This window comes from Pteropus vampyrus, unplaced genomic scaffold, assembly GCF_000151845.1.
Source record: "Pteropus vampyrus isolate Shadow unplaced genomic scaffold, Pvam_2.0 Scaffold15, whole genome shotgun sequence".
In the NCBI taxonomy this organism is placed as follows: domain Eukaryota; kingdom Metazoa; phylum Chordata; class Mammalia; order Chiroptera; family Pteropodidae; genus Pteropus; species Pteropus vampyrus.
In genome coordinates, this window is record NW_011888796.1 from 3,762,559 (window position 1) to 3,784,125 (window position 21,567).

At 43.2% G+C, this 21,567-nt stretch overlaps 1 protein-coding gene across 3 annotated transcripts in view; it reads right to left on the minus strand.

Annotated features, from left to right (window-relative positions):
• Positions 1–7,205: 7,205 nt before the first annotated feature.
• LOC105308396 (protein farnesyltransferase subunit beta) overlaps positions 7,206–21,567 on the minus strand; it is a 58,128-nt gene continuing 43,766 nt past the window's right edge. For 2 of the 3 annotated variants that reach the window (XM_011384354.2, XM_023526996.1), the window contains 4 exons: positions 20,518–20,650; positions 13,821–13,932; positions 12,806–12,920; positions 7,206–8,673 (listed from right to left, as the gene is read on the minus strand). In XM_011384354.2, the coding sequence (XP_011382656.1) occupies positions 8,542–8,673; positions 12,806–12,920; positions 13,821–13,932; positions 20,518–20,650 (492 nt within the window). In that variant the 3' untranslated portion in view covers positions 7,206–8,541. The remainder of the gene's footprint in view (positions 8,674–12,805; positions 12,921–13,820; positions 13,933–20,517; positions 20,651–21,567) is intronic. The other variant, XM_011384358.2, reaches the window with a different exon arrangement.

Below are 21,567 nucleotides of genomic sequence, written 5' to 3' on the forward strand. Positions count from 1 at the left end.
GCACCCAACAACTTTGGGCCAAAAGGCCACAGCAAGGCTAGCCAGCTGAGAGAAGGAATGTCACATCCACACCATATACCTACTGCAAGGCTGGTAGTAGACTTCAGGTAGGGTAACTGTGATTCAAACAACCTGACTCTGTTTTCTATCCAGGAAATGAGTCCAGGGCCCCCTCCTCTGCATGGAGCTGCCATTCCAGCCGGGAGCTCCCATGAGGCCAGGGACTGGTCTTCGTGCTTGCTGCTGTACCCCTAGCACAGTGCGTGGCCTATCACAGGTACCCTACAAGTACACAGGTATGTGCGTGCCAATGTACTTTTCAGTTCCCCAGTGTACGTTTATCTCTGTGTACTTTAAAGTCAGCTCCGGGGTCGCCTCTGCATGAATTCAACCCACAGGTATTTGAGCAGCACATATTAATCCAGCACTCTGCCAGGCACTGGTTAGATTCCAGGCAGCTAATAATGCCGGGGCCCTGCCTTCAAGACACTTAGAGTAGACAGAGGCCAGATTCATGCACATGGCACGAATGTGCATGCTGGGGCTCTGATTGCCAGAGGAGTCCAGAGATTAGGGCCCTCGATGAGAGAGGGCTGGCATGCCAGAGCAGCAAGGAACAGGGCCGAGTCCTCGCTTCTCAAGCTCTTGATGTGCTCTCCTTCCCCACTCTTCATGAGCTACCTGTGCAGCCAGCAGAGAGGCCGGCTGGAAGCTGTTGGTGAAGGGAAGGTGGGCCAGAGCCTCTGCTATGCATGGGCTGGGTCATCCTTCACATTCCACTGCATTCACTGACCATCTTGGTATCTACGCCCATGGCACCACTGCTCCTGAGAGGGAGGGGCGGGGCTCGAGGGGTGGAGGCCAGCAAAGCGTCACCCCTTCTTGGGAGCACAGCATAGCTCTCCCAGGTACTCATTTCATAATCACCATCGTTGTCCCCCTCACAGAGGTCCCATTTGCAAGGCACTCACCACTGTCCTGCCTGCCAGCTGCTGGGCAGCACACCTGGGGAGCAGAGCCCCTGCAGCCCTGAGGTCCACCTAACCGTCCTCTTGAGAGAGCTGTGACATTGAACTGGTAGCTGAAGTCCCAGGGTCCTGTCACCCTCTTTGTCCCATCAGCTCAGGCCATCACAGGTACAGTAGACAGCAGCATGAAGTCATACATACAAGATAACCAGCATGCAATACTTTTTATCATGGAAAAAATTAATGTGACCAAAGGTTGAGAGTAGTTTACTAAACCCCAATGTCCTCATTATCCAGTGTCACTGATTATCAACATGCAATACTTCTTGAAAGAAAAGGGATGAAAAAAAAATTATTATTATAATTATTGTTATTATTATAAGTAAAGCATGATATATCAAAGGGACATAGGAGCCAACAGAAAGAGCTCCTAATGGCTAAGGATGGAACAATTTGAGCAACAAACAACATAGCATTGAAACATAATCTAAAGTATAAATATGAGTACATACTGATAAAAATAAATGAGTACATACTGATTGAAAAAAACAAATAAATGGAGAATAGACAAACCTCCCATACAGAGAATTCCAAGTAATTTAGGTACTCCACTGTCAAAGTTGTGAGACATAACTCCCCATTCCGGGTTGTGCACATGGACTGCCTTCTAAAGAGTATACAAGGGTGGGGTCCCCAACCCCTGGGCCATGGGCCTATACTGGTCCGTGGCCTGTTAAGAACTGGGCCACACAGCAGGAGGGAAGTGGTAGGCGGTTGAGGGAGTAAAGCTTCATCTGTATTGGCATCCGCTCCCCAGCACTAGCATCACCGCCTCAACTCCAGCTCAAATCATCAGGCATTAGATTCTCATAGGAGCACCAGTCCCTGGTGCCAGAAAGATTGGAGACCGCTGCTCTAAGGAAGGGGGAAGAAGAGGAACCTTATTGTGGGAAACCTGACAAACGCCAGCTCAGGCAGGTGACCAAGGTCAACAGCATCAGTGATCAGCTATGTTGATAGCATGTGCCCTTGATAGGATGTGATGAGAGGACATTTGCCTCTGTGGTCTTCCCCAAAATCCAGAGCCCCATTCAAATCATGAGAAAAGCCACACGAATCCCAATTGAGGGACATTCTACAAAATACCCAACCAAAACTGTCAAGGTCATCTAAAACAAAAGTCTGAGGAATTGTCACAGCCAAGAACAGCCTAAGGAGACATGACGACTACATGTAATAAGGTGTCCTTGATGGGATCCTGGGACAGAGAAAGGGCATTTGGTAAAAAGAAAGAAACCAAATAATGGACTTTATTAGTAATGTATCAATATTGGCTCATTAGTTGTGACAAAGGTACCATATTAATGTGAGGTGATAACAATAGGGGAAACTGGCTAAGGGGTGTATGGGAATTCTGTGTACTATCCTTGCAATTTTTCTCTCAATCTAAAACTCTTATTAAAGATCGACGGAAAAAAGTTTATTTTTAAAAATATATTATTATTTTGCAAGAGCTGTGTTTCGGCAGAGGTGGGGAGCAGAGGGCAGGGAGAGTTCTGTTAAGCTGGGTTGGTGACGAGCACTCTTTCTCCACCTGCCTGGTTTTGTTTTGGGATGTGCCCAAAAGCAGGAGAGAGGAACATCAGCCACCAGGCCTCAGGCTCTGGACCTCCTGCCTTGTACCAGCTAGTGAAAAGCAGAGGTGAGGTGGTTATTTCGGGGAAATGAAAGGATGTCCAGGAAATGGTCAGGCGTGCCGGGCTGGGCTGGAGAAGGCAGGCTGCCACTAGGGCTCTGGTCAGCTCCCAGAAAGACTGATTCGCCACAGTTTTGCTGTGAGTCATACAGTCACACTTGACCCTAAGAGGATGTAAATGGAGTGGCACGCATTTAGTGCAGGGAGCGTTGCTCTTGCTAGGGACTTGGCAGAGAGTGGGGAACGGGGCAGAAGGGTGAGGTGAGCCTGCCTCTGCTATTTGTCACCATCCTCATCCACGTAAAAGACGGAGGGAGGCATTCAGGGCCTCAGTCACCCAGCCCTCGAGGTGACCCGTGCATGTTTAGCTACTGCCTTCCACCCCCAAGACCACCCATTTCACCTTCCTTTAGAGACCTAGAGTAGTGGAAGTGCATGGGCTTCGGAGGCAGCAGGTCGGGGTTCTGGTTCAGACTCCACTACTTGATAGCTAGGAAAACTTGGGTGATTCACTTAAGCTCTCTGACCTGTTTCTCTGGTTATAAAATGCAGATAATACACCTGCCTCACCCACCTCATGAGGTTGAGTCAAGGATCAAATGAAGAGAGGCAGTACACCAGGAAGGACTCTCTTAGGGTTATCGTTTGGGTGGATGTGGCAAGGATGGTCAGCATTCTTCAGTCAGCAGGTAAGGACCTTCATGGCCCTGGAGTTAATCTGCGATGGTGTTTTGTATGACTTGAGATGCTTTTGGTTGCAAGTAATAGTAAATCCAACTCAAATTGTCTCACATAGCTAAAAAAAATCCAGAGGCAGAGCAGGCCGCAGGAGTGGTGTGATCATGTTTCTCAGTCTCTCAGGGAGTCTGTGTGCACTGGCTTCTAAGGCTGGCTTCCTTCTAGGTAGGAAAATGGTTCTGTAGGAGTCCCAAGCCACACATTCCACCATACCTAATAGAGATAACTGCGTTTCCCTTTCATAACAGGTCCAAGGCTTCTCTCTTTGGTCTGTTTTAGGCCACATGCGCCAAATCAGTCACTGAAGCTAGAACAAGCCATGCTGACTGGCCTAGGCCCTGGGTTATTATCAAACCTGGACAAATTACTGAAGCAGAGAGGATGGATTAAAATGATTGGCTTAGGCCAATCAAGGATGTAGGAGGGGGTCAAATCCATGCAAGTCTTTTGGCTGCCACAGAGGCCAGCAATGTCCACTACAGGTTTTTAATCACAGAAAGAATCTACCATTGTAGAGAACAATGGTTATGAGCCTCTCTAGCAATCATGTCCCCCTTTGGCTACAACCCTGATTTGTATTTGGGGCTTCAATTCTTTCCCCATTCTTAGATGGTATGCTTCCGTTGGAGCTCCATTTACCACTCATGGAGGAAGCATGTGATCAAGGCTTAGGCCAATCAAGGCACTGTAAACTGGGTTGCTTCTCAGAAAGATAATTGGCTTGATCAAAGCTAGTGGAATGCACTGATACTCACTGGGAAGGAAGGCTGGGAGTGTGCCAGGTGCTCTTGTCTGCTGAATTGACCTAAGAGGATGTAAAGTCTGGAGCTATAGCTGCTGCCATTTACAACCACATGAAGAGAGCCTGAGGTTAGAGCTAATATGGGAGATGGGGAGGGGAGAAGCCTGAAGTCACTCACAGCCAAGCTAATGCCTGGACATTTCATTTTATGATCAACACATTGCTTTGGTTCAAGTTTTCTGTCATTTGCAACAGTGTCTTAAATTATACAATTCTTCCTGTTCAAAGGCAATGAATGCTCTAAGCAGTGCATATGAGTGGCTAGAACATTTGGTCCAAACTTCACCATTTGTCATTTAACACTATTACATGGAACACATCCCAGCCATGAAAAATGTGGAAGAATGCTAAATGAATATGGATGGGATTTAGTCTGGATCAGGCATAGGCAAACTACAGCTCATGGGCCAAATCTGGCCCACCACCTGTTTTCATAAAGTTTTGTTGGAACACAGCCACATTTTGTCCATGGATGTTTTGTACTACAATGTCAGAGTTGAGTAGTTGCTTGCAAAGCCTAAAATATTTGGTATTTGGTCCTTTACAGAGAAAGTTTGTTACCCCCTGGTGTAGATGGTAGAGGAATAAAATATGAGCAAATTACTTCCCCCAAAATGAATACCTGTATCCCCAAATGGAAGCAACACTGAGTGGCCCTCCATCATAGACCTCTGTATCCTATTAACGTTAGGTCCGATTATCAGCCTTAGGAAAGCAAACTTTCAGGGAACTGAATTTATCCCAGACAATGAATGAGAGACGTCCTACATCTTTAAGATTTGGTCTATGCAATGCCTGTATCTTAGTAGCCCTGGTCACAGAGTCTAGGAAGCCTACAGGCATAAGAACATTCTTTTCTCACCCTGGGCTATTACCCTTCCCTCTGAGTTGGGATGTTAAAGCTACTGGCAGATTTCTGCAGGTGGCCCAGAGACCCACTTCCATAAGGAGATGGGATCAATGTAAACATTGGTGGGAATAAGAGAGAAGTTCTTCAGTTTTCATAATGGAATGTCAGTGTTGTTATCTGTACATCTGACATCTAAAGCTGATGGATTTTACTTCTACCAACAATATAGTTCACTCAGGGCAATCGGGGAGCTCCATTTTTATTTCTGGCTAACAAACTCCTGCCAGAAGTATAGCACAGACAGTTAATATTGGCGAAATAGCCAAGGTCACGAAAGCAACCACCCCCTCGGGGTTTTCTAAACCGAACCTCTCTGCTCAGTTTAAATCACCAGGAAGCAACATAGCAAGATCTAAGGCTAGCCCTCAGCAGGAAGCCATCATGGAAGCTATTTAATATGGTCTGTGCTTTTATGTGGCTGAGAAGTGGCTTCCTCAAGAATACTACTGCATTGTCCACAACTCAGTGGCTAGAATCGAACTTGTGGCTTCTAACTCAGAAATGAAACCATGAAGAGAAGGCAGTTTAGGAATACTGTTAACTGGTACTGTATTGTTATCAGTGGAGTTTGCACTGGCTTATCCGGGAGGCTCCTCTTCTCCCAGTAGGCTCTGGCAGGCTTCCCAACTTACATGGCACTCAAGGTGGGTCTGAGACGGATCCAAGGGAGAAGCTGGGGCTCATCTGGATATAGAGATCTGTAATAGTTTTGTATTTCTTTATTGATGGGGGAAATATTTGGGGTAATCTACTTCGAATGCTATGTGAGTGCCTTCTACTTAAGGATCCACATGATAAATCTGAGAATTTATCTCAAGAACCCACTTGGAATTCTGTTCAAGTCGGGAAACCCTCCAGACTCAACTGGAAGCAGGAAAGACATTTTAGGATATGCTAGTAAGATTCTTATTCTGAAATAAGAATACCATTAAATGAGCCTCTCTTCTCTACTTGGCCAAACTTTACCTACCCTTGGAGAATCAGTTCAAATCCTCCCTCCTTGGTATAAAGCCAGCTCAGAGTGAGCAATCCCTTCTGTCTCTTCACACCAATTATTACTGCAGTTAATCTCATAATACATTGAGGCTGCTGACTGTAAACAAAAAGTCAGCCAGACATTTCTCAGCAAAATGGGTTTATCCAGGGGCAAGGACTCGTAATCCTGTGCATGGGATCATGGTGAACCACGGGCCAAGTCGGCTAATAAAAAGAGGAAGCTCTTTTATAGCAGGGACAGGAAGTTGGAAAGGGCTGTTAAAGTTTCTGCTGCTGTGCTCTGCACTAAATGTAGGGCATGAGGGTTCCCTTTTCGGGCCACCCTCCTCCACTTTAGATGAAGTTTTCGTTCATTAATTTTTTAGGTTACTGGTAAAATGCATGCACAGTAGGTAGGAATGGGAATTTTAGAATCTCTGGTAGGGTTTGGCCTTTTTGTCGTAGTGATGGAAAGATGCATTTTGACATGTTGCTTTGTAGCCCAAACCTTTCTTAGCGAGGCAATAATAGCACAGGGGCAGGAATGACATTCCAGAATGTGGATCTGGTTTATGCTCTACCTCTGAGGACACCTTCTTCTAGTCCATCCAGGAGGGTCAAGCCACAGAGCACCCTTCTTGTTCTCCCTTGGGGAATGGTCTCTCACCAGATGAGGAAAGCCAGGTGACCACAGGATTCTGACCTGTCCCTGTGACAGCCACCCTACCTCTGGCTGTGATACGTACCCACCCACTCATTGCTGAATGTTTGCTTTATGACTCAGGAACACAGTCCCTGCTTAGAGCCAGGTCGAGGACACAGACACCCAGACAGACCATGAAACAATGTGCACAGTGCTGGGACAAAAGTAACCGAATCACAGGGAACTTGGGAAACACACAGCTTTCCCCACTCCTTGTCAGGCCCACTGTGTTCTCAGCTAGAGAAGGTACGTGAGGATGGATCCCAGGTCAGACCTCCTTGTCATCACTAACGCACATGGACCGGACCCTTGCTCACAGGCAGAGACTGGCAATCTGTGAGCTCACGACTTTCAATAACTAACACTAGGCATTCCGAAGGAATTTTCTTGGTACCAGCCACAAAAGACAGAAATCATAGAAAATGTTATTCTTTTATTATTTTAAGGAGGTAATACATAGTCCAGTATGCCAAAGCAATAGGGAATTAGAGGCAGCAAATGGCCAGAGTTTTTGAGAAGAGCCTTATGCTGCATCTCTGAGCTCCCATCTGCCCACAGCCCATGGCTGCTGACGTGAAAGCCCAGTCAGCGGCATGGAGCTTGCTGGGCCCGTAGCAGTGGACAGATGACCAAATAACACCCCGCTGACAGATAAAGGGTTCTGTGTGAGCAGCAGAAGCCCTGCCAGGCTGAACACACCAGGCAGCACTCAGCCCTGCCACAGCCAGGTTTACATAGCTACTGCCTTAGCAGCAGCCAGCTGGTCCAGCAATTGATTTTATTTCTGAGCCTGGCATGGGTAGGATGTGAATAAATCCTGAGTCAGAAATTAAGGTGAAAGAGTTAGTAGTGTTAATACTCTGGGTGAGAGAAGACAACACTGTCTTTGAGGGCAGGCTGGGGGTCTGGTGGAAGAAAGATGGAAACACAGATTGGCCACGGGCTGCAGGCGCTGCCGTGAGGCCATCAGAGGGGTTTTTCACGGTACATGATGGGGCAGGGTGAGGGCGTGGGCCCTGGAGCTGCTTCCTCGTCCACTCATAATTAGTTTCCCACACCTGGGGCTGAAGCAAATCCTGCCTGTGCTCCACGTGTGGCCTTGGAGAGACATGTGGCTCAGCTCTCCAGGGCAGAAAGGGAAGGACTCATACGCAGACCTCTCTCCCCTATCCAGATCCCTTCCCCTGCAAATGACCAGGATGGGAGGTGAGAGCCTTGGGCACCTACCTCCTATTGAAGCCCCACCACGTTTTTTTCTGGAAAATTCATTCTGGTGGGACCCAAAGCCCCTCCCTTGGCATGGAGCAGATTTATTTCCGCCCATGGAAAGGTACCTTCCTGGCATCTTAATGGTGGCGTGCAAGTGGGGATCGCAGCAGTGGCTCGCGGGTGTCATTCATTTCACTAGGGCTGTCCCAGCTGGAGAGCTGGTGGGGAGGGGCTGCTTCTCAGCATGCACTGTTTCCCAGCCAACCCTGGCCAGGCCCGAGCCGGGTTTAAATGCTGCATGGGCTAATGGATTTTTGGTTTGACAGGAGTGGGAAGAATTTTTTTAAAACCATGCCACTGTGTTCTCCAAATCTAGAGCCATCATTTCTGCTTTGTTTGACAAGAAAGGACAACCACAGCTCCACAGTGGCCAAGGCCTGTGCAGCAGAGAATGCAGTATATATCGAAACATATAAACCTTAGTCTGAACAGGTGAACACTGAGCTGTGATGAACACAGAGACTTGGGACCCCATGTCCTCTAGTCAGTGGAAGGTCCTGCTGTCGCCTCATCCTCATGCTCCTCGAAGCCTGGGACCGGCTTCTGCAGAAAGTGCATGGTGGCCTGGATCACTTTATCTGGTCCAATATTGTACACAGGGTGAGTGGGCTGCTGCAAACAGAAGAACAGGTATCAATTACTCACTCCAATGGTCCTTGGAAATTTGACCCACTAAATGCGCTTGTAAGAATTTAGCATAAGGAATCATCAGAGATGTACACAGAGATTTATCACACAAGGCCCTAATATTGGTAAAAACATTTTATAGTACATGGGATACAAAGGAATATTATATAGCCATTAAAAAAACATGCTTTCAAATATTTAATGATATTGGCAAATGCTTGTAACATATCAAGGGAGGAAAACAGTGTGTACAATATTGTCCCAAACTCAATTTTTAAAAATGTGTTTAACTCAGAGTAATTCTGAGTTATAGTATGTGCAATTCAGGGTAAAGATATTTTAGGTAACATCATTTGGAAAAATGCCATTTTCCTGAAAAAATGTCTTATCTATCTTTTATGTTTATCTTCTAATTAAAAAGATGGTTAAAAAATTAAAAATTAAAATGTGCTTGCAGATGTGATGTATATGAATAGGCAAAAATTGGACATACACCAAAATGGGAAGTGATATGATTGTTTTTAATTTTTTATTTATACTTTTATATATATTCTAATTATTAAAAAAATGAACATGTATTTACATTTATAACAAAGAAAAAAGACCACAATCCTATTAGGCAGTAAAGGTGTCAAGCCATATTTGAATTATTCTATATTATTCCACTGCATCACAGAAACCCAAAAGAAACTTTAGGTCTGAGACAGGGCACAATCCTAGGCCAGTATTCAGGACTTTTCCACTCTAGGAGAATGAAGAAAAGGACATAACCACAGGAGAGATTTTTTAAAAATTTTAAGAGAATACTATGAGCAACTTCATGCCAAAACATGCAATTTTATGGAACATAAATTTTCAAAATCGACTCAAGAAGAAATTCTTTAAAACCTATATGAATAAATTAAATCAATAATAACAGTTGCTTATTCTGCTACCACCATTTCCTCCCCAAAAATGCCAGACCTAGATGGTTTCCCAGGCAAGTGTTATCAAACCTACAATAAACAGGTAATCTCTAAACTACACAACTTTTTCAAAGACTGAAGAAAGGGGGAAAGAAGAGGAAGATAACCATCTAATTTTATGGGGCTAGGATATTATCCTGAAACAAACTGGAAAAGAACAATAAAACAAAATTTTAGATAAATCATATGAACAAAAAAGCAAAAAATACTAAATAAAAATACTAGCCAAAAAAATTAGCAAATTGAATCCAGCAGAACATTAAACAGACATACACACACATAACACACACTCACGTACTACTATGACCAGAAGGGCTTAGCCTGAGAATATAAGGCTAACAGCAGAATATTTATTAACGAAACATCGCATATTAAAGGAGAAAAACCAGATGCCGAAAAGGCATTCAATAAAATTTAACACCAGATTATGACGGAAACAAACAAAAAACAATCTTGCAAACCAGGAATAAAGAACATCCTTAACCTGATATGAAGTATTTAACAAAACCCCACGGTAAGCATCCCACGTAATGGTAAAATTATAGGAGCTTTCCCATTACCATCAGAAGCAAACCAGGAACACCATCTATTACTACGTCCAGTCAACATTCTATATGGAGTCTTAGCCAAATTACAAGGCAAGAACAAGAAATAAAATCTTATGAATCAGAAAGGAAAAGGCAAAGTTGTCCTTATTTGAAGATGACATATTCTCAACAGAAAATCCAACAGATTCTGTAAACTAATACAACTATTAAGAAAGTTCAATAATGTGGCTGGATACAAAATTAAAATGTAAATATCAATATTTCTATATATTAGCAACAGCCAGTTATAAAATATAACAGGATAAAATATTCTAGTCACACTAGACACAAAAAACTAAAATTCTTAGACACACATCTAACAAAAGATGTGCTAGTCATTTGTGGAGAAACTGATAAAAGACCATTGAAGCACATGTAACAAAATTTGGAAAATTATGTTCAGAAACGGGAAGCCTTACTATTGAGAAGTCAGTTCTCTGTCATTAATCTTAAATTCAGTGCAATTCCAATAAAAATTTCATTAGATTTTTTGTGGAATTTGGGAAGCTGATCCTAAATTCACAGGAAAAAGCAGAAGGCAAAGAATAGCCAAGGCAACTTCGAAGAAAAAGAACAAGATGGATGGGACTTGCCTACCTGCCTTTAAGATTTGCCTAAGACAGTGCAGACAAGCAAAAACCCAAAGAAACAGAACAGAGTGTCTGGAAACAGAGTCACCTTATACATGGAAACTCGAGTACGTGATACTCATGTGATACACCAGTAGGAAAGGTTGTAAATGTCAATAAATGGTGCTGGTTAATTAGTTATCCAAATGAAAAACCCTCAGCACATAAAGAAATCCCAAGATAATTCAAAATCTAGATGGGAAAAGCAAATGTTTAAACTGTTTAGAAGAAAATATATTTATGACCTCAGCATAGAGAAAAATTTCTTAAGTAACCCCTCCCTCCGCAAAAAAAACCCTCAAAACCAAAAAGGCAAATGAAATGTTCGTTTTAAAATTAAAATCTTCTATTCAACAAAAAACACTAAAAACAAAGTGAAAAGACATGTTACAAACTGGAACAGATTCACCACACACACACACACACACACACACACACACACCACTGACAAAAGATTAGTATCAAGAACATGCAAAGAATTCCTGCAAATACATAAGAAAAGGGCAAACAATTACATTTACAAATCAGGGAGAAAATGAGCAAAGGTTATGAGCTGGCAGGAAATTCAAGAACACAATGGCCAATAAACATTTGAAAAGATGCTCAACCTCACTAGTAATCAAGGAAATGCAAAACAAAACAGATACCATTTCCCATCTGTCCGACTGGCAGAAGGGAAAAGTCCCCCTGGAGGGATTCAGTGCTGTGTGAGCAAAAAACAACAGCCACACCCAAGAGCAGCTCTGTGCCATCCAGTGAAGATGGAGGTATGGATTCTCTCCTAGAGAGACCCTAACGCACAACACTACAACCTTGTTTGTAATAGCAAGAACTGAAACCATCTCAACGTTAACCAACGGGAAACTAGAAAAATCAATTGGGATACGTTTATACAGGGAATACTACACAGCAGTTAAAATGAGCAACATAAACGAACACAGATAAAGCTCAAAAGCATAAGGGTCGGTGAGAAAACACAGGATAAGTGTCACAGTAGATATGATACTGCTGTAAAAAGTTTGAGAACATTCAAAACAACCGTTTATGGATACATACATATGTAGTAATCACACAAAAACATCTGCGGGCATGATGTCAGTTTTAGGACAGGGTTATGTTGGGGAAGAAGGGAAGGAAAAGACTGGAAGAGGATTGCACATGAGGCAAATACAGAAAACATTAAGGCTTGGAAAAGCTGCATGACTATTACTCTGATTTTTCTGACTGCATCATCTCATCCATCTACTGGCTATTCATATTTCTTCGGTTGGAAATATTTTGTGACAGTCTGCATGGGCCCGATTATCTGATGGCTGCAGACAGTCTTAGCTGCACTTGTGTCTCAGGCCCGGGAGCGTCTCATGCAGCCAGGCTGGTCTAGGGCAGGATGCAGAGGTGAACATCTCGCCCGCATGGGACTGACAGTTTGAGGGCAGCAGATAAAACAAGTTAAACACACACATTACAAATTGTGATGAGTGCTGTGAAGGACACAAACAAACTGCTATGGCAGAGCATTCTGAGTGATCTCATTTACAGAAGGTGGTCTGAGAAGGCCTCTCTGAAGAGGTGGCACACAAGCTGAGAGCTCCAAAGGACAGAGGCAGCCATACAAGGGAGTGTTGTGTGGCTGCAGGCACCAGAAATGTAACTGCCTCCGAGTAGACTTCCTCAGAGAGGGAGCTAATGAGGGAGGTCCTAGACTCTGGGATAAAGGCCTAGAACCCTGAGTTTGCCTCCAGGTGTGTTTCCTCCACAGTCACATCCTCATGAATGCACTGCAAACATGAGGGAGGGTGGTAACTGCCAGCTCACCAGCCTGTCCCGACAGCAGAGCCAGTTCTGCAGAGCGAGAGTGGCTGTTCTGCTCTCTTGGTAAGCCCCCATCCTGGGGCCTTGTGGAGACGGGATGTTAAGCGCCCTTATCCCACCTTACCAGAGCATTTTCAGGCACACCCAGGACCACATCGTGCAACATGGCTCCACTGCCGAAGTGCTGAGCTATAGACAGGCCGCTCAGACAGTAGCAGGTGTGGTAGAAGTCCCGAGACCTGCAAGAACAGGATGGTTCTCAGCAGGTGCTTCTCTGCTCCCCACAAACACATTCCCCTACCCCAGTGCAGCCTAAACAACAAAGCAACCACATGGACTCTGGGCACCAGGCTGCGCTCACATGTGCTACCCCACCCTCCTCACAGACAGAGCTCCAGGAAGCCTGGTTTCCTCCGGCAGCATTTTTTCAAAGCCCCATCCTTCAGCCCTGCCGGACGGCAGAAACTGTCACTTTATAGTCAGTACCTCCAGCTGTCTTCCAGAAAGGGCTCTCATGCGGAGCACTAAATTAACGTATTTCTCAAATAAACATACGTACAAAAAAACAAAACACCAAGATGACTAGAAATGGGCCAAATAATTCCTGATAAATTGCTGGGCATTGGCCTTTAGCTGGGCCTTTCCTGGATGCTGACAGCAGCAGAGGGTGTGTGTGCAAAGGAACAGAACTTACTTGATTTCTCTTTTATTTGGCACCTAAAGGTTTTAATCTGTCCTGTAATAGTTGTGATTATAATGTCTGTTTATGACACTCAAGGATTTTAAAATCCTGTATCTTGTTCTATTTAAATCAGTTTGTTTAATTAAAAAAAAAAAAGAAAAGAAGAAGAAATAAAAACTATCGACCTGGCAATCTGTTTGCCTCTCTAGAGAAGGGAGTGCACATAAGCTGGGGGAGAGGATGGGTACTGGAGGTGCCAGGATTGAGGGCACTCAAAGCGGGTGCTCCCTATCAGGGTGCTTCTTCCCTTGCCACACCAGCACTAAGCATCTGGATGGAAAGGGACACCTTGACTTTTAAAGGCTGGCACCTGCTGCCATCTGGGTCTGAGTAGGCCTAAGGTACACACCCCTCTCTCCCCTCCTTGTCCCTTCCTCCCCAGAGAGAAGGCACTCACTTGCCAGGTTTATCCAGAAGCCCCCCAGCGGGGCACTGGCAGCACATAAGAATGTACTCCTGCAGGGCCTGCTGGTGAAACATCCAGTGGCTCATGCTGAGGGCAGGGTCACCTGTGGAAAGGCAAAGGATTAGCACGGGCCTAGGCTTGGTGGGAGTCCAGCACAGCTTGTATTTAATTACTCAGTGGGAACGGTCAAGGTTTCCTTCTAGTCTTCTTGGACCAGTGTTGAAAATTACATTCTTGAGACACTTGATATCTTTGCCCGAGTCCTATGACACGTCTTTTCTCCTGAACCCTGACATGAGGCAATGAGCAGCGGTGCAGAGTGGCACTTTCCCTTTGCCTGAAGTGCATACATTACCTTGATGGCCATCGGCAACCATACCTGTGGCGGGCAGGGGGCTAGCTGGTCAGCTCACCTTTCCAGACTGACCTCCATCAGTGCTTCTGACTTGGTCCACAACTCCCTGCTCTGGGCTTCGTAAGACATTTCCTCTAGTTCATCTCTGAAACTTGTTAACCAGACTCTAGCTAAGAGAACTCTTAAGAGGAAGAATAATGTCTGTCTCTTCTCCTTTTCTAATCTGTCTCCAAAAGGAATTCTCCAACTTTTCACTTAGCTCAAAAAATGTTCCTAAGAAGCATGACTAGGATCTTCCCTCCTGCATCATATAACATGGTAGCCCAAGCAGAAACCAGCAATTCCGATACTCGTACTGAAGTACTGACCAGAAAGTTCTTCACTCTGAACCGCAATCAGAGAATTCTGTGGGCCATAGTCATCAGTGGGAAGGCGGGGCAAATCACCAAGAGGCAGATGTGTGCAGAAACATTTACACGGGAATTGATTTTTTTTAAAAATACACCTGTAGAATATGCATTAAGTCCTTGTTCAATTTTATACTTTGATACTTGGGCTGCAAAGATAGCAAACAATTTGTAAATGGCAATTAAAAGCCAATTTTTTCTTTCTTCCAGTCTTGGTTTTGTTTGTTTTGTTTCTAAGCAATTTTCCATATAGTTATAATAATTTTGTATCTTAGGTTTTTCATTTAACGTTATAAGCATAAACTTTCCTGTTCTGCTACATAATCTTCATAACCATCATTTTGAATAGCCATATAGTACTTCATTAAGTGGACGCACAAGGTAACTGCTTTAATATAGACACTGGGCCAAAACTCTCATATATACAACTATAGAACCGTCTATGGTAAAAATTTATCAAAGTTTACAGTAAATGCAAAATATTTAATTGTGGAATACTAGAGAAAAAAATCATTTTTAAATTTCTTAAATGAGAGAGGACAAGATGGGGCCAGTTAGAAAGTGATCACTATTTCCCGCTTTAAGCACTGGATGAGGTGCAGCAGTTGGCTGACATCTGCGGTCACGTACAAAAACCACTCATCCTCAACACCCGGGTCACGCTCGGCCCCTGAGATGCTCACACTAGAACAGGCACACAGGAGTTGAGCACTTTGGGGCCTTCCCCCTCGGACTCACTCTGGGGCACGTGTTCACGGAGGCATTCACACACGTTAATTACTTTCTTCTTTTTTCTTTCCCTATCTATAAGCACAGCTGCCTTTGTAAAAGATTCATACATACATGATGGGACTTCACCCTTCTCTTACTTATTTCCAAGGTTGTTTCCAGCTCCTTGAAATTATAAAAAATGCTGCAATAAACATCTTTATGAATCTTCTCTGTTTAGGATTATCTTCTTCAAATGGATTCACAAAAGTGGAGTTATTCAGTTAAAGAGAATAAACATTTTTAACCCACTTCCTGTTTAGAAAAAAAAGTGCAGCTCGCTGCCAGTGTTAATTTAATTTTACATAAACACACTCTCTGAGGCTGAAGCAAATCTGACTGGTTTTCAATGTGAAAATACAATATAAAAACTGTTCTTAGAGTTATTTCTACACAGAACTTGTCTCTAATCCTAATGTAACAGAAATGTATACATAAATCGGATTCATCAAATGGACCTTCAGCTAACAACTGTTTGAGAATGACGTTAACATCGCATGTAGGAATGCTACGTTGTCTAGGATTTGACATTTTCAGCAATCGAGAATTACTATATTTTGTAAATGGAAATACTGCTACTAAAAACAGAATGCTACATATAGAATGATATTATTCATTTCCAAAGGCTGTCAGTATACTAGAGCAATGTGAAAATAATAATAAAAGTGAGATATTTCGTGGCAAACTTTGGGGGTGAGATTAGGACTGTGATCCATGAGTTATCTTGGGGTAAACACTGCAGCCCCAAGTGTCGCCAGCGAGTATTCTTGGGGCAAATGGGAAATGGGTTAAGGCTTTTAATAGATACTGGTACACTACTTTAAGAATTTATATAGCCACTAGCAAAATTTAAAATGTTTCTTAACATTAAGCATTAGTTACTTTAAAAAAAGTTCTCCACAATTAAAATGTTAAAAAGAAACAGTACCTGATCATTTGTTTTTATCTGCATTCCTTCGATTAATAATTAGGGTGAAATTTTCTCATAACTTTTGTTTACGAGCTGTATTTCCTTTTGAGAGTATCTTCTGAGATCCAACAGTCAATTTTATTAATCTAGCTTTCTATTATATTTACCCTTTTCCTGTATCATATGCTACACCTATTTCCCCTTTTTGTTCTTTTGGTTATATGGGTTTTATAAAGTATATATCTATAGTATTATTTTTATATATATGATTTACATTATGTATACATAGTTTATATCATATATATATATATATATATATATAGTTTACACATATACTGTAATCACACTGTTGATATTTTCTTTGTGATTTCTTTAAAGAAGCACATTTATAACCCATACAGGAGTTCTGAGGGGGGGTGATGAAAATTCTACATTGATTACTGATTATGGTGATGGCTGCGCAACCCTGAATATACTAAAAAATCACTGAAGTGTATACTTTAAATGGGTGAATGGTATGGTATGTGAATTATATCTCATGAAAGCATATTTACTAAACTTCAGGATAACTGCATTAAACATCTATATAAAAATATACTCATTTCATATCCTATAAGAAATAAGACTTATTATAAGGTAAATGGTAAATGATAACCTATTGCTAAAGTTGGAATCTGAAAAAAAATGGTAGGTTTATTATTAAATAGATTACAGAGTGCTTCAGTTACCACTTACATTACCGAAGTCTAGAAGTTCCAAGTTCATAAACTCAATAAGGAATTTCCAGAGATCTTGAATTTGCACACCAGCACACAGAATCATAGTGAGATGAAGGGAGATATAATTATGGGGTGATAACTGTGCACTGGAATCAGGCTTTTAAATTCTTTATACCTGTCCCTCAAATTACAGCTCCCAATATAAATGTCATTTTACATTTCAAAGGTTCCTTTTATCTAAGAAATCAAACGTTTTTCCAAACAGTAAGTGACAGGTGCAGCCACATGTAGCTCAATTTCACAGGCGGACAAATACAGGCTTGGGGTATGTTCCAAAGGACAAGCAAGCAACAAGTAACTATCAATCCAGACAGAAACTCACAGTCCTGCTGCTTTCTTATTGCTCCACGAAAATAACTCACTAATTTAGTCAGCATTTGATATTTTTAAGATAGTAATAACTCATGCTTCTACTCAAATACTGTCTTCTACACGTGTTAAGGCAGCCACCCACATGGAACTACTCATGGCCACTTGCCGAGTCAGGGTCCAGCCTGGATTCATGTGCTGATGTGTGTCAGTCCCTTGTTATCTTTTTGGTTAGCAATACGATCATCACCTTTTAAAAGTGTATTTGTTCATTTACTGAAATAAAAGTAATATTGTACATGGTAAAAAAAAAAAAAAAGCAGAGTATGAAAAAAAAAAGGTACAGATAGAAAATTTAAGAAGAAAGTCTCCTCCCCTCTCTCCAACACACCCTGTTAAAGGGGCTTTATGTCACTTCCAGGGAAGGCTGTGTGGACGTCGCATGCAGATTGCTCTAGGCCTGGCCTTTCAAACTTTCAGTTGTGTCCTGGGGAGCTATCTACATCAGCCAGCCCATCGTATGCAGCTACTGTATGGAGATCATAATTTATTTAACTGTTGACCTTTTGGTGGGCAATGGGGTTGTTTGCTTTTAAAACTCTACTTCAATAGACATCGTTTGCTAATATCTCTGAAGGTAAATTCCTGACAGTGCACTTGCTGGGTTCCAATAAATTAAACAGATGTCTCCAAACTGCCCTTCAAAACATGATGTGCCTATTTCCACCCTAGCTAACAATACGAAAGTGCTGGTTTCTCCACACTCCCCAGCATAGGTATCAAGGTTTCTAACCTCTGTCCATCTGACAGTAAAAAGGGCTAATGTCCCACTGTTTTTATTTGCATTTCACATCTTTTCATTTGATTGATGGCCACCTGTGGTGGTTCTAAACAGGGCTCGGATACTGACGGAGGTGGCAATCAGGTCTTATGAAGCAAATCACTTACCCTCACTGTACTTTGTTTCCTCGTCTGTAAAATGGGGATAACAAGAGTACCTATTGCATAAGGTTGTTTTGGGACTCAAATAAGGAAATATATGTGCATCAGTTCTGCCCTTGGTTTACGGTGAGTGCTTGGAAAGTCAGCTGCCCATTGTAACAGCAATTGAAGTAGAAGTAATAATAGTAGTTGTTCTTTTTCTGTCTGTTCAGATCCTTTTTCTGTCTGTTCAGATCCTTGTTTTTCAATTGGGTTGTTCGTCTCTTTCTTACTGATTTGGATGACATTCTCAAATTAAAGAAATTAGCTTTTCATCATTTGTCACAAATATTTTTTCCCACCTTGCTACTTATTTTGTTTATAGTTTCTTTTTTTTGTAAAATAACTTTTGTGTTCTTTATGCAAGAAATATATATTAATTATAGAAAAATTAGAGAATGCAAATAAGAAAGAAAACAAACATCTTCTATCATTTCACAGAGCAGATGCCTTCTGTTAATTTTTTAGAGTCAATTCTTCACTAAAACTAGAATTACATACATACTGCTTTGAAACCTAACTTTGACCACAGTATATTCTGAATATTTTTCTACACTGCATCTCCTTTTGACTCCCAACATCATTATTTTGCCTACCGGTCAAAAAACTTCCTTTCTTCTCAGAGACCTAACTGTTCCAAGTTCACTGTTTCTGAAAAGTGGGTGAGCATCAGGCCCAGCACGGGCCTTCTCCCAGGCAGTGAAAAAAAATGAAAACACTAAGATTCACAAGCAACCTTTTCCACAGGCAAAGCTTTGAATGTGACTAGTCCTCCAGAACTTGAGCTACAATAAACAAAATGTCAACCAGGGCCCCCCTTGAAGACTTTGGCAGGTAGCACTCCTGTTACAGCTCTCTCCGGATTTTCCTGGCAGCTGCAGGATGACCGCGTCTTATCCCTGCCAGGAACGGGTTTGCGAGAAGCTGACGGTTTTACCAAGGGCTCAACCTCACCAGTTCCAATAAAGAGATCACTAAAACCCAAGTTATTTCTGCCTGGAAAATACTAGACTCTGGGAGACTTCCTGACCTCCCCACTATAGGGGTCAAGCCAGAGACTGTGCAGGCACCACAGTCAGGGCGATGAGACCGAAAGCCCAGAGGCCCTAAGCCAAGGAATCTCAGGACACACATAAACAGGGAGAACGGGAGGACAGAACAGGGACTCTGTTTACATCGATTCAGTATCAGAAGTGTCCACGACTCAAACGAATTAAGAAACTAAAGAAAGGGACTCAGAACAGCCAAATAAGAAAAAAGAAGAAAAAAAGTGTGGGAGAGGGCAGTAGAAAAGAATCTCATGTTCCACATTTGAGCAATTAATTGCCCAACTACTAAGTCTAAAGCAAAGCTTCCCTCTGGGCCAAGGGATCTCACTCCAAGAACAGATCAGCCACCAGCCGGGGCATGACTTCCCCTCTCCCACTAGCTTCCTTAGAGACGTCCTGTACTCACACAAAATAAATGAGAAAGATGATTCGGGAGTCAGCAGGCGGCCTGAGATTTCACCAGATAATAAGGGAAGGCTCCCAGAAGCTCTGTTTGCTATGTAACTGCTTTGGTTTTGACTCCCTCTTGAGATGCCACAGAAGTGAACATGGGACCTTCCATCCCAGTGGTACAGGTGAAACAAACGTGCATTTCACATCTTTTCATTTGATTGATGGCCACCTGTGGTGGTCTTCAACAATTCTTAAATCTGACATTTCTAATGGTGGCAACTACACAGCCAGATAGACACCGTGAGTCTTTTCTCTGTGGGTTCTGGTTCTCTGCACCTTTATGCAACTGCCTTTTTTTGTCACTGTTGTGACCAAATGCGCGGCATGGGTTTTCAGTTCTGATATGACCAATATGGAGCTCGGCATTGGAAACTATAGCTTCACATCCAGCTGAGGTGGCAGTCACAATGGGGCCCGCCTCCTTCCAGCCACAGCCAGTCTGAAGCAGCCATGACCCCTAAACCATTGGAACTAACTCCTAGTCTGTACATGCATGCCTAAGTAGGAAGATCCATACTGGGCTGTCAAAATCTAGGACAGACAAAGCTTATTTCAACCCCTCTGAAAAACCACTCTGGCTTCCTGACTTGATTAGCAGCTGAGGGAAATCATGTACCTCCCGATCCCCTCCATGCCCCCCATCTCTCCCTACCCCCGCCCCCAGCTGCCAGGCTCACCTTGAGCGTGTAGCGCACGATGGAGCAGGGGCAGGAGTCCCGCCTGCCAGAAGGAGTAGCAGCCGTCCACCAGCTTGTTGCAGCGGCCCTGAAATCCACCTTCGAACCGCATCTGCCGGCTTGTCACCCATTGCTGAGAATGAGACAGAGAAGGGAGAGGCAGCTGTAGGCTAAAAGAGACACAAAATCCAGCAAGACAAGATCTCCAGAGGCTCATCTGGCAAGGGAGGGTTCCTGCCTTTCGACTTCCTGGTGCTTTGGCTTCTCACCTCCGTCCCCTCACTGCCACAGATGTCGAGTGGCGCATTCAAGCCAGTCCTTCCAAGGCAACCACCATTGATCTCTGCTCAGTGCCTAACGCACCATTAACCACCTTTTCCCAGGTTCCAAATGGGTTGCGGTGCTGAGAGAATAAAGAGGCCACACTGGCTTATGAGGAGACCCTCAAATGTCTCTTAATACACAAGGCTTAACTAGGAAATTTAAGGCAAGACCACGAGGGGCTCATTTCTAATCGCCTTCCTTGCTCAGAGAAGTTTATTAAATGCAGATAAATAGAATTTTGTGCTACATCTCATCAGATGATCTCAAACTGTTCCTGACTTTTACTTGGCACCTGAGGAAATTCATCCCAGGTCTCTTAGCAAGTCACTCACAGAACTTGAAGCAGAAGCCATCAGTCCTGATGACCAGTGGTGGCTCTGTCTGGTCTCTGTCTAGCCTCTCTGCTCCTCTAGGGAACCTGGCTGGCTGATAGAAGAAAATCTTTTACTTTGAACCTATAAAATGGCTCCTGAGGTCACTCATGGTCACATATGATATTTCCATTCCTTGCTTATCTCCAAGTGTTCTAAACACACTCTACTACTGAGATCAAGATAGTCATGGGTTGGGCCTCTAGGAATGAGCAGAACCAGGTGGCCAAGCAGATAATGACATTTCCATTTCCTTCCCAGCCGCCAGCCACGGACTTACAGAGCTGCCTTACCAAACACAACAGTGCAGAGTAGGGTGTTTCCCCTGTAACTAGATTCTTATTAGACTGAGTTC